The 12,516-nt window shown below is 46.9% G+C and overlaps 1 protein-coding gene across 1 annotated transcript in view; it reads right to left on the bottom strand.

The window, feature by feature from the left end:
- Positions 1-8,399: 8,399 nt before the first annotated feature.
- Positions 8,400-12,516, bottom strand: part of GPAT3 (glycerol-3-phosphate acyltransferase 3) — a 72,355-nt gene continuing 68,238 nt past the window's right edge. The window contains exons 11-12 of the mRNA XM_089670532.1: positions 10,865-10,944; positions 8,400-9,188 (exon numbers count right to left, since the gene is read on the bottom strand). Of these exons, the coding sequence (XP_089526658.1) occupies positions 9,077-9,188; positions 10,865-10,944 (192 nt within the window). The 3' untranslated portion in view covers positions 8,400-9,076. The remainder of the gene's footprint in view (positions 9,189-10,864; positions 10,945-12,516) is intronic.

Raw genomic sequence — 12,516 nt, 5'->3', positions numbered from 1 at the left:
ATCCTGAGTCCAGGTCCACATCACAAACAAAGCTGAATCCCTGTACCAGCTGCTCCACCAAATCTGCATACACGCTAGGCCAATAACGGGGGGGGGGGTTCTGATCACTAGCAGGGGACACCCCTTGCCCATCTTGCGCGCATTTCTGGATGTTCCTAGCACCCTACTCCTACAGGTGGTGCTGAAGCCAGTGGATATCTATAGCAGAACTGTATCCTCTAATGAACAAAAGACAAAATGCACCATTTTGTAAATTGGTCCTGCCCTTTTAATTCCTTTCAAAATTGAGTTTGTATACTTCATGATAATATTAATTATTTTCATGATACATTGAAAATGTGTAATTATCTAAACTCCTGTACAGCAGCAATGACACTAAATACTTAAATCCAATAGGCCCCTGCAGCAGTGCACATGTATGATAGGTAATATGACAGAAGAAGAAAGCAGCATGAGCAGAGGGATGAAATCATCAGCGTGCTACATCTTTACTGTTCAATCAACAATATAAGAGTGCGTTTGGATCCTGTTGTAGCATTGTGGATGCAGTAGAGGTACTAAACCTTTTTGTGCTCTCTGGTAGGAGTGGATGGATCACAACGTTGACAACAGAGTTACACTATATTGCCAAAAGACTTAGGATACCCCTCCAATTCATTGGATTCAGGTGTTGCAATCACCTCCATGGCCACAGGTGTATACAATCAAGCAACTAGGCATGCACACTGCTTCTACAAACATTTGTGAAAGAATGGGTCACTCTCAGGAGCTCAGTGAATTCAAGCGTGGTACTGTAATAGGTTGCCACCTGTGCAATAATTCCATCTATGAAATGTCCTTGCTATTAAATATTCCACGGTCAACTGTTCGTAGTATTATAAACAAAGTGGAATCAACTAGGAACAGCAGCAACTTTGCCACGAAGTGGTAGGCCACATAAAATGACAGAGCAGGGTCAGCGCACAGTGCGCAGAAGTCACCAACTGTCTGCAGAGTCAATAGCTAAAGACCTCCAAACTTTGTGTGGCCTTCAGATTAGCACAACAGTGCATAGAGAACTTCATGGAATGGGTTTTCATGGCCAAACAGCTGCATCCAAGCTGTCAGGGATCACCGCGGCGCTGGGCTCGGCGCAGGCGCAGTGCACCGCCCTGTGCAGGGACGCGGGCGCCGGGACCTGGCCGACCGCAGCAATCAAGTTCGCGCATGCGCAGTAGAGACCGCGGGCGCGAGCCTGGCACCAATGACAGCGCAGGGCGGGATATTTAAACGGCCCTGAGCTGTCATTCAGTGCCTTCTGGTCTCCTTGTATCCTGTGAACCTGTTATAGTAAGTTGCTGACCCGGATTGTGCCCTGACCTTGCTGCTTTCTCCTGTTTTGACCCTTGCTTGCCTGACCTCTCTCCTGAATGCCCCCTATTGGATCTGACCTGCTGTTGCTGACCTGGCGTGTGACCCGACTATTCTTTGCCCGCTGCTCTGTACCGCACCATCCCCATAGTTACCGACCCGGCTTGTCTGACCTTGCACTTGCTCAGCCATCCATCCATCCCTCTCAACGGGGTCTCCAGACCTCCTCATACCTGGCTCTCTCCCGTGGGAGCCCCTGGCGAATACCCCTACCACTGACGGGTGTCCTCAGTAGTCACAACCTGGTCCTGGGATACTCCAAGTCCATCCCCACCATCAGGGGCTCTGGTGAACAAGTACTCTGGGGCTTAGACTCCGTAAGCTGGGGACGACCGATCAGTGGAGTGCTAGTGGTACCGCCGGGCGGTCCCTTACAGTACCAGAAGGCCATGACTGAGCCTAGAGGAGGGCCCTCCCCGCTAGAGGAAATTTGCAGGCACCTAGCTAATTTGACGCAGGCCGTAACGGCCCTGCAGGACAGATGTATGCAGCTGGAGAATCGCTTCCAGACTTGCTCTATATCTGACCCTGCCCCACAGGCCCCGGTTTCTGCACCCCCGGCAGCTCAGGAGCCAGCCTCAGTGGCTTCCGCACCGCTCCCTATGGCGGAACCCCGAGTACCCTTACCAGAGCGTTTCCACGGGGACCGCACACGCTTCCGGTCATTCCGTGATTCCTGTCTCCTGTTCTTTGAGCTACAACCCCGTACCTTTCTGACCGAAAATGTGAAAGTAGGATTCGTCATTTCACTATTGCAGGGTGAACCCCAGGATTGGGCCCACCGCTTAAGGGGAAACAATGATCCTCATCTGGGATCGGTCAGTAGTTTTTTTGAAGCGATGGCCATCTTGTATGATGACCCACAGCGGGCAGCCTCTGCCGAAGCGACCTTATATACGCTCCGACAGGGCCGGCGGGCGGCAGAGGCATACGCCTCTGATTTCAGGCGGTGGATGGGGGACACACGCTGGAACGAGTTTGCTCTGCTGCACCAGTTCCGTATGGGGCTGTCCGATCCCTTGAAAGATGAGCTGGCCCGGGTGGAGGTTCCCGAATCTCTAGAAGACCTTATTTCCCTGACAATTAAAATTGACCGAAGACTACGGGAACGCAGGCTTGAGAGGTTCGGCCAGGGTCGCGGAAATACCTGGGGTCCATTCCAAGGCCCTAGCCAATCAACCCGACCAAGCATCCAGAATGTACCACCAGGAGATGTTCCGGAACCTATGCAGCTAGGCCTGGTGCGGCCTAAATTACCACCGGAGGAACGCCAGCGCAGACGAGCCCAGAACCTCTGCCTTTACTGTGGTGAAGCTGGTCATATGGTGCAATCATGTCCTCAGAAAATGAGTAAGTGCACCTCTTCTTCTTTGTCTATTAGCAATACCTGTCCTTCTCAATACTTAGTGGTGCCCCTCTCCTTTCAGCTTCCAGAAAGGACCGTGGAGGTGACAGCCATAGTTGATTCGGGGACATGCAGCTGTTTTCCTGGATTTTGATTTTGCTCACGAGCAGGGTATTCCCCTCCAACACAGAAAGAAGGGCTTCAACATATTTTTGGCCGATGTTTCCCAGATAAAATAGGGGGTAGTTAATCAGGAAACTCCCCCCATTGCCACTACCATTGCCAACCAACACCAGGAATTCCTCCGCCTGGATGCTATTGCGTCACCTCTTTTTCCAGTCATTTTGGGGCTCCCATGGTTACGGGCCCATAACCCCCAAATTGACTGGGAAACCGGGTCAATCTCGTTCCCTTCCCCATACTGTCGGGAACATTGTCGCACTTCGGGCCCCGCGGGGCCCCGGGTTCTCCTATGCTCCGAAGGAAACTCTGATTTGAAACAGGTTATTCCCGCAGCCTATCATGGGTTCCTGGATGTATTCAGTAAACGGGGAGCCGATACCCTGCCCCCCCACCACCCGTATGACTGTCCAATCGACCTGTTACCGGGCTCTGAGATTCCTTTTGGGCGAATTTTCCCCCTATCTGAGCTTGAATTGGGGGCCCTAAAAGAATATATTGAGGACAGCCTCCAGAGGGGATTCATCTGCCCCTCCACTTCTCCAGCAGGAGCGGGAATCTTCTTCATGGAAAAAAAAGGACAAAACCCCGAGACCATGTATTGACTACCGGGAGCTGAACAGGATCACGATCAAAAATCGTTACCCGTTGCCATTGGTACCAGAATTGTTTCAGAGCCTAAAGGCTGCGGTTATATTCACAAAACTTGATTTAAGGGGGGCCTATAATCTGGTACGCATAAGAGAGGGGGACGAGTGGAAAACGGCATTCCGTACCCGGTTTGGCCATTTTGAATACTTGGTCATGCCATTTGGGCTGTGCAATGCACCAGCCACCTTCCAACATTTCGTGAACGACATCTTCAGGGATTTTTTGGATATCTTTGTTATCGTCTATCTGGACGACATACTGATTTTTTCACCCTCCCTGGAGGATCATAGGATGCATGTGGCAAAGGTGTTGGGGCGGTTGCGGCAGCATGGGTTATATGCCAAGGCGGATAAATGTTGCTTCGAGCAATCCAGCATTACATTTCTAGGTCTGATTATCTCCACCGCGGGGGTCGCGATGGACCCCCAGAAGGTCTCTGCAATTTTCGATTGGCCTGAACCCACGGACAAAAAAAAAGCGTCCAACTGTTTATTGGGTTTGCAAACTTTTATCGAAAGTTCATCAAGAACTTCTCGGGTCTGGTCTCCCCCATTACTCAATTAACCAAACTTGGAACCCGGTTCAAATGGACACCGGAGGCTCAGAAAGCATTCGAAGCTCTGAAAAAGCTATTCACCTCGGCACCCATTCTGGGCCATCCGGACGCGGCCCTGCCCTACATCTTGGAGGTAGATGCATCGGAGAATGCGGTAGGATCCATCCTGTCCCAGCGGAAGGGCACCAAAGAATTACTCCATCCCGTAGCATTCTTCTCGAGGAAACTCACCCCAGCTGAGAATTATGATATCGGCGATCGAGAGCTGTTGGCTATCAAAGCAGCGTTAGAGGAATGGAGGTACCTGCTGGAAGGTGCCTCACACCCCATCTTGATTTTCACAGATCATAAGAATCTGGAGTATCTGAGGACCGCCAAGCGTTTACGCCCACGACAGGCGAGATGGGCCTTGTTCTTCTCCAGGTTTAACTTTCATATTACTTACAGGCCCGGATCTAAAAATACGAAGCCCGATGCGTTATCCCGTATGTATGAGGACTCCGAAGAAGAGCTGGTACCCGACACTATCCTGTCTTCGGGGAACTTCTTGGCGCTCCAGACGGACCTTTGCTCCAAGCTAATGGAAGCATCTACGGCCACGTCAACCCCAGTTGGGGAATCCCTCCAGAACAAGGGGGGACTCCTATGGAAGGAAGATTTAATCATGGTACCTGAGGAAGTCCGGACCCTGGTTTTGGGGCATTGCCATGATCACCCGCTGGCAGGACACCTTGGCCCAGTCAAGACTCTGGAGCTTCTCAGGCGCTCTTTTTGGTGGCCAAACATGGCTAAGGATTGCAAGCGCTATGTGAGATCCTGTACCATCTGCCAGAAGAACAAACCATCGAGGAGCAAAGCTTGGGGTCTGTTGCGGCCTTTGCCGATTCCCGAACGGCCTTGGCAGAGGATCGCGATGGACTTCATAGTCGAGCTCCCACCGTCGCAAGACCACACAGCAATTCTTGTGGTCGTTGATCGCTTATCCAAGATGGCTCACTTCGTACCACTAAGGAAGACTCTGTCAGCAGCCGAGACGGCGCAAATATTTATCCGGGAGATCGTTAGACTACATGGAGTACCTGAGGACATTGTCTCTGATCGAGGGGTCCAATTTACGTCTAAATTTTGGAGGGCTCTGTGCAAAGCTCTGGACATAAAGTTGTCCCTCTCCTCTGCGTTCCACCCTCAGACCAACGGTCAGACCGAGAGGACTAACCAGACCCTGGAGCAATACTTGCGTTGCTACACGTCTTTCCTGCAGGATGATTGGTTGCCACTCTTACCCTTGGCGGAGTTCGCTTATAACAACGCAAGCCATTCTGCAACGGGGCAGTCCCCATTCTTTTCTAATTATGGGTTTCACCCTGTCTTTCTCCCTGATTTGGTCTCTGAATGCCCAGTTCCGACAACGCAGGATGCATTAACCTTCTTCTCCGCTAACAAAGTACTCCAGGAAGCCATTGCTCGGGCCCAAGAGGACAATAAGAATGCGTTTAACAAGAAACAAAGAGGGGATCTGGCGTTGCGGCCTGGGCAGAAGGTGTGGTTGGCCACAACCAATTTAAAGATGCTCTGTCCCTCGAAAAAATTGGGACCTAAATTTGTGGGGCCTTTTCGGGTAAAGCGGATGGTCAACGAGGTAGCATATGAGCTTATCCTTCCTGACACATTCAAAATTCATCCGGTCTTCCACGTGTCCTTGCTGAAACCAGTGATCCCAGATGCCTTCCCAGAACGAGAATCCAGACCCCCGGAGGCCATAACTGTCGAAGGACAAGAGGAATTTGAGGTGGAAACAATCCTTAAGTGCCGAAGAAGGGGGGGCCAGACCCAATTCCTAATTAAGTGGAAGGGCTATGGTCCAGAGGACAATTCCTGGGAACCGGCTCATAATGTCCACGCACCCAGACTAGTCCGGGAGTTTCTTCGCGATCACCCGTGGTGGAGAGATCGGGTGGGCTCCGGAGGTTGCCCATAGGGGGGGAGCAATGTCGGGGATCGCCGCGGCGCTGGGCTCGGCGCAGGCGCAGTGCACCGCCCTGTGCAGGGACGCGGGCGCCGGGACCTGGCCGACCGCGGCAATCAAGTTCGCGCATGCGCAGTAGAGACCGCGGGCGCGCGCCTGGCACCAATGACATCGCAGGGCGGGATATTTAAACGGCCCTGAGCTGTCATTCAGTGCCTTCTGGTCTCCTTGTATCCTGTGAACCTGTTATAGTAAGTTGCTGACCCGGATTGTGCCCTGACCTTGCTGCTTTCTCCTGTTTTGACCCTTGCTTGCCTGACCTCTCTCCTGAATGCCCCCTATTGGATCTGACCTGCTGTTGCTGACCTGGGGTGTGACCCGACTATTCTTTGCCCGCTGCTCTGTACCGCACCATCCCCATAGTTACCGACCCGGCTTGTCTGACCTTGCACTTGCTCAGCCATCCATCCATCCCTCTAAATGGGGTCTCCAGACCTCCTCATACCTGGCTCTCTCCCTGGGAGCCCCTGGCGAATACCCCTACCACCGATGGGTGTCCTCAGTAATCACGACCTGGTCCCGGGGTACTACAAGTCAATCCCTACCGTCAGGGGCTCTGGTGAACAAGTACTCTGGGGCTTAGACTCCGTACGCTGGGGACGACCGATCAGTGGAGTGCTAGTGGTACCGCCGGGCGGTCCCTTACACAAGCCTTACATCACCAAGTGCAATGCAAAGCATCAGATGCAGTGGCGTAAAGTACGCTGCCACTGGACTCTAGAGCAGTGGAGATGTGTTCTCTGGAGTAACGAATCACGCTGCTCTGTCTGGCAATCAGATAGACATGTCTAGGTTTGGCGGTTGCCAGAAGAACTTGCCTGACTGCATTGTGCCAAGTGTAAAGTTTGGTGGAGGGGGGATTATGGTGGAGGGTTCTTTTTCAGGGGTTGGGCTTGGCCCCTTAGTTCCAGTAAAGGTAATTCTTAAGGCGTCAGCATACCAAGACATTTTGGACAATTTCATGCTTCCAACTTTGTGGGAACGGTTTGGGGATGGCCCCTTCCTGTTCCAACATGACTGCGCTCAGGGCTTTTTTCTCAGACAATAGGTGCAGGAACTCCCCCCTTCTGCATCTTTTCTGGTCTCCGCCCACCCACCTACCTCCAAGCACCACCCCTTTGTTCCATCCCCTACCCACCTTCCAGTAGTGCTCCGTCTAGAGTATACAGAGCCAAGTATTTTGTGGTGCCAAGTAATTTGTATGGAATTTGGTAATAACTGAAAAGCAGTAAAATAGATCCCCCACAGCAAGCAGCAGTATACCACCCGAGCAACAAATTCTCCCAGCAAAAATGGACTCCACAACAAAATGCCACCTTGGCAACAATAGACTCCCAGCAGTAAGAACACATCTCCCAACAGCCAGCATCAATAGACTCCAGCAGCCAGCTACAGAAGAAGCAGACCCCTCCCTCAACAGTAGATCCCTTCCAGCAACAACTGACCCCCCCAGTAACAATATATCCCCACCGGCAACACTAGACCGCCACACAAAAATAGATCCCCTCAACTGACAATAGATACCCCAGCAGCCAGCATAAATAGAAATTCCAGCACAACCCAGTACCCCTTGCCATTATAAAAACATTCAGTGCCAAAGCTGAGTTCCCCCATGTTCCTCCTGATAAAAAGCCCTGATTGTGCACCAGTGCACAAAGCAAGGTCCATAAAGACATGCATGAGCTAGTTTGGGGTGGAGGAACTTAATAAGCCTGCACAGAGTCCTGACCTCAACATGATAGAACACCTTTGGGATGAATTATAGCGGAGACTGCGAACCAGGCCTTCTCGTCCGACATCAGTGCTTGACCTCACAAATGCTTCTTCTGGAAGAATGGTCAAACATTCCCATAGACACACTCCTAAACCTTGTGGACAGCCTTCCCAGAAGAAGTGGGTGGGCCAACTCAATATTGAACCCCACAGACTAAAACTGGGATGCCATTAACATTCATGTGTGTGTAAAGGCAGGCGTCCCAATACTTTTGGCAATATAGTGTATGTATCCTTTGGTAGGTAAATGAAGTTTGCCCATATGTATTGCAGCTGTTCATTTAGCGGACTGTTGTTCAACTTTAATACAAAGTCATTGAAAATTTTAAACTCAAAATTTTCATTTTAATCCATATATTTCTGTAAAACAAACTTTTCAGGCCAAGTTAACCTTACAACAATTCAATACAATAAGTGACATCTATTTACTCAGTAAATCTAGAGAATAAGAATCGCTCTCCAGTCAAAAAAAATTTTATTTACTGTATGAAGTTTTACCATATTCTATAGCTTCAAACAACACAATAAAAACATTTATATCAGTACCTACTCCCACTGGAGCTTGCAATCTAAAGTCAATACCACATTCATATATGCATACATACATTCTCTTGGGCCAATGTGGTGTCAGTTAACCTACCAGAATGTTTTTGGGTCATTTATGCACAAACATTTCATAAGTATTAATCACGGGATCCTTCTTCCAAGCTTTTGCTGTTATCCCAATTCTGGTTTTCTCCACTGAGTAAATCACTTACATAAAATTAACATGCAGTCAGTGAAGTCTGATCAACAGGTATTTTCGGCAATGCCCAACTAAGTCTCCCTGCGTCCCAACTAGGAAAACCCTGCAGTATATAAAAAGCCCCATATCAAGAAAGTGCCAACAGGTTTTTAGTCCCGCCAAGAGGCAATCTGGAAGTCTCTCATTTTGGTAATGGAAAATTACAGAACAATTACTTTAATTCGATGGTGAGCACAGTGCCAATGCTTCCTTGTTGGATGGTCACTATTCACCTGGAGTTGCTTTTAAGATTGTGTAAAAAGATCATGGAAACGTGTAGAAAATGGGTACCAAAGAATATCAAAACAGGCCAGCATTGTCCTTGTTGTCTATGAACCTTCTTCACAATGCTCAGTTATCTTTCTGGGATACATTGTTAGGTCCTGCAATTATTTTGCTATAATTCTTCTGCTGTTCCTCTTTGAATGAATCTTTTACTTTGTCTCTTTTTAGTCCACCATCCCTACATAGAAACAAAAAACAGAATGAAGATTAAAAAGTCCATCAGGACAATCATCAAGGTAAAACGAGTTTGTACAATGTTTGGGAAATGGCAAATATTTCAAAATCATGTCCAGTCCATAAATCTGCTTGAATCTACATATATTCATGTAAACCACTTTAATTTTTAATGATGAAAGCTTAATACTTTCAAATCAATGTATACAACGCTTTCTTTGCTTTATTTTTTCTTTAAATTTTAGTTTTACATTTTCTTCCATTGTCTTTAAAGTGTATCTAAACCTAAAAACAAAAATCGAATATAATCCCACTTACCAATTCTTGATATGGTGTCAGTGTTGGATTTCATTTTTAAGGCTAAGAACATTTCAGCAAGTACAGAAGACACCTGTTGATCTTACCAAAAATGCAATGTCCTTGTCATTTGTTAAGCAAGCTTAACAGAAAGCACAAATATTGTTATCTTTCTTGTGTACAATACAAATCTCATCATTCCACCATGTAATGGAGATAAACAAAGGCAGACATATTTATAGTCCAACCTGTGTGACAATCATGGCTGTCCCCATAAATACAATGAATAAATTAATGTAGACATTAAGAAAGACTTAAAGTGTTTCTAAACCCACAACAGTAAAATCAGTCTGTATATTCCCTAAAGAAGGCTTGTTATACTCACTGTGGAACCTGTGGAACCTAAGGTGCTAATCCTCTGCATTGTGTAAAAATGATGTTTGATCCTCTATTCTCTGATCCTCCCATTCTTCCAATGTCCCCAATATATCTCCTGATAGAACAGAGGCTTAGAGGAAAACTGCACATGCTCAGTTTAGTGTGTTTAGTTTTTTTTATTGAGAGAGTGCATGTGATAAGCACAGGGCCAATCAGCACTGTCCAGACAGAGGGTCAGGGGTCCTGCAGCCTCATAGGGGAGAATGAAAACTCCTCCTACAAGCTTTACCCAGTGCTCTGCTGGACACTGATAGAAATCACAAGACTGCTCTAACTGCTGATGAGAAAAGGTATTTGGAAGTTTATATTTACTAACATAATTGCATTTCCATGTTCTGTGTACTGTGGAAAACCATACATAGCAAATGCAGGGTCCTGGGTTTAGGAACACTTTAAATGTGTGATATTTGCCAATTTACAAAGTGAAAATATAAGGAAAAAAGCCATAAAAAAATGAATACTGAAATAGGTGGGTGTAAGTGCATGTGTGTTAGGGACATTGTGGAGAATGAAGCTTTCAAACTAAAGCAGTGGTCTCCAAATTGTGGCCCAGGGACCAGAGGTGGCCCCTTTGCCCTTATCTGGACCTTGAGGCACTACTCCAAAATTCCCCTCACTTCCTGTCCAAATTATGGATGACTGCAACAAAAAATTAGGGGAACCTAATAACCAACTACCCAATAGGAATCTGTACAGTATATATTGGATCTATCTATAACTGCCCTGGACAACCAAAAATGTAGAGTGCCAGGTTATGGAACACATACACATTTCAGCACTGGGATTTTGAGACAGCATGTGCGCCACATTGGAGAAAAGGTTCTCCCTAGGAGACAATATTTGTGAAAATCTTGCATGAATGAACTTTCACAATATGACAGAAACACCGCATCAATTTGCTTTACATAAAAACATTAATATATGCGCCAGAAAAATAAATCTTACCATGGCAGCTCTATTAGTCCACCTTGTTTAGCAATTGCAGACTTAACTCTGTTGGCAAACTGAACAGCATCTTCTCCCTCCTGAAAATACAAGGAATATACTTTTCATTATATTATGCAATGATAATATTAGATCTATATATATATACACACACACACCATACTTGCTGCAAATTCAATTTTCTGGAGCACACTGAAGGACACAGGAATTCTTTCACCTTATGGTTATACGGCTGTCTACAGGTGGATTGGACAAAGGCTTTAAAAAAAAAAAAAAAAAAAAAGGGGACTACAGGCCAGCCCAGGATAACCCTTCCAGAAGGCCTTATTTTTGTATCAAGCAGTACGAAGAGCATTATCATGAACACATGTGGGGGGGAACCTGTGTCTCTCAACAGACTCCAAGAAAAAGTTTGTGGTGAGTACAAAAATCCTATTTTATTTTTCATGACTAGACCCAAAGAGAACAAATGTGAACAGAAGACCAGGTGTAAGTCTTGCAAATCTAGTAAATAGTTGTCTGATGCTGCAGAAGCCCAAGAAACACCCACAGAACTACCAATGTGTGAAAACAAGAAAGGTTGAAAACCAATACTTGAGACTAAAAGCTTGAGTGATAGTATGTCTAAACCACCAAGACACAGTATGCTGGAGAAAAAAGCCAATGTGGAATGGAAGAACAAATGTCTTAATTGAGGTAAAAGGCATAAAGGAACAAAAAACAGGGGGTGGTACATGGGAAAAGGCTCTTAATCAAGGACTCAGAGGCCAATGGTATATAAACCAAGAAAGAAAGGAGAGAAACCTGTGCCTTGAGAGTGCTAAAAGCCAAGTACTGGTCCAAATCCAGCTGTATAAAGTGAATGCCAGGGTTTTGTCCCCCCACAGTGGGGGACAAAACCCTGGGATTCACACCAAGCGAAGTATACCTTCCACATCTGATGGCAGACCTTCTGGAAAGCAGCCTTTAGCATCAAAGGATTCACAAATTCTGAGATCCCCCTGTCTCTAAAAACCTGGATTTCAACAGTCGTTCTGTTAAAGCCAGTGACCATAAAGAAGGATCGTAGCATAGTCCTTGAGACAAAAGATGCTGATGAGCTCACTGCACATCCTCCGGGAAACTTATTAGGAATAAGAAAGATGGGTGCTTTTGCAGAGAGTAGCATCCTTGATAATAGTATTAGGAGTTGATCCAAAGAGATATGGTCTCTTGAAGACCATGTGAATGAAACGCTTCTTATACGCAGCTTCCACAATCAAGCACTTTTTAAAAATCCTTTTATCTATTCCAGTAGTAGTGATCACAGGACATGTATTCAATGTATTATGCACATACCATATAAAGCAATATAATGACTTTACCACAAATGCATACATGCTTGGAACAAACATACATTTACCATAATGTCCCATACGATGTGATAGAAATCAAAGATATAGGCTTGTAAACTGTAAAACATCAACATTCTGTGCACACTAGAACACAGTTTTCAGGCTTCAGACGTCAGCAACAGGAGTAGGTGCCTGCAAGCAGCCCCACAGCTAGCAGTAGGGTGAGAGTGGGGGGGGGCACACAGTAAACTGGGACTGTCCAGCCTGTCTAAACACCCAAACATGTTGCCGCTGCAAAATAGTAAGGCAACGTAAGGC

This window comes from Staurois parvus, unplaced genomic scaffold (assembly GCF_062004578.1).
Source record: "Staurois parvus isolate SC_StPar_1 unplaced genomic scaffold, SC_StPar_1.0 ptg000091l, whole genome shotgun sequence".
NCBI lineage: Eukaryota > Metazoa > Chordata > Amphibia > Anura > Ranidae > Staurois > Staurois parvus.
The sequence above is the reverse complement of the archived record's forward strand: the minus strand, read 5'-3'. Positions and strand labels throughout refer to the sequence as shown.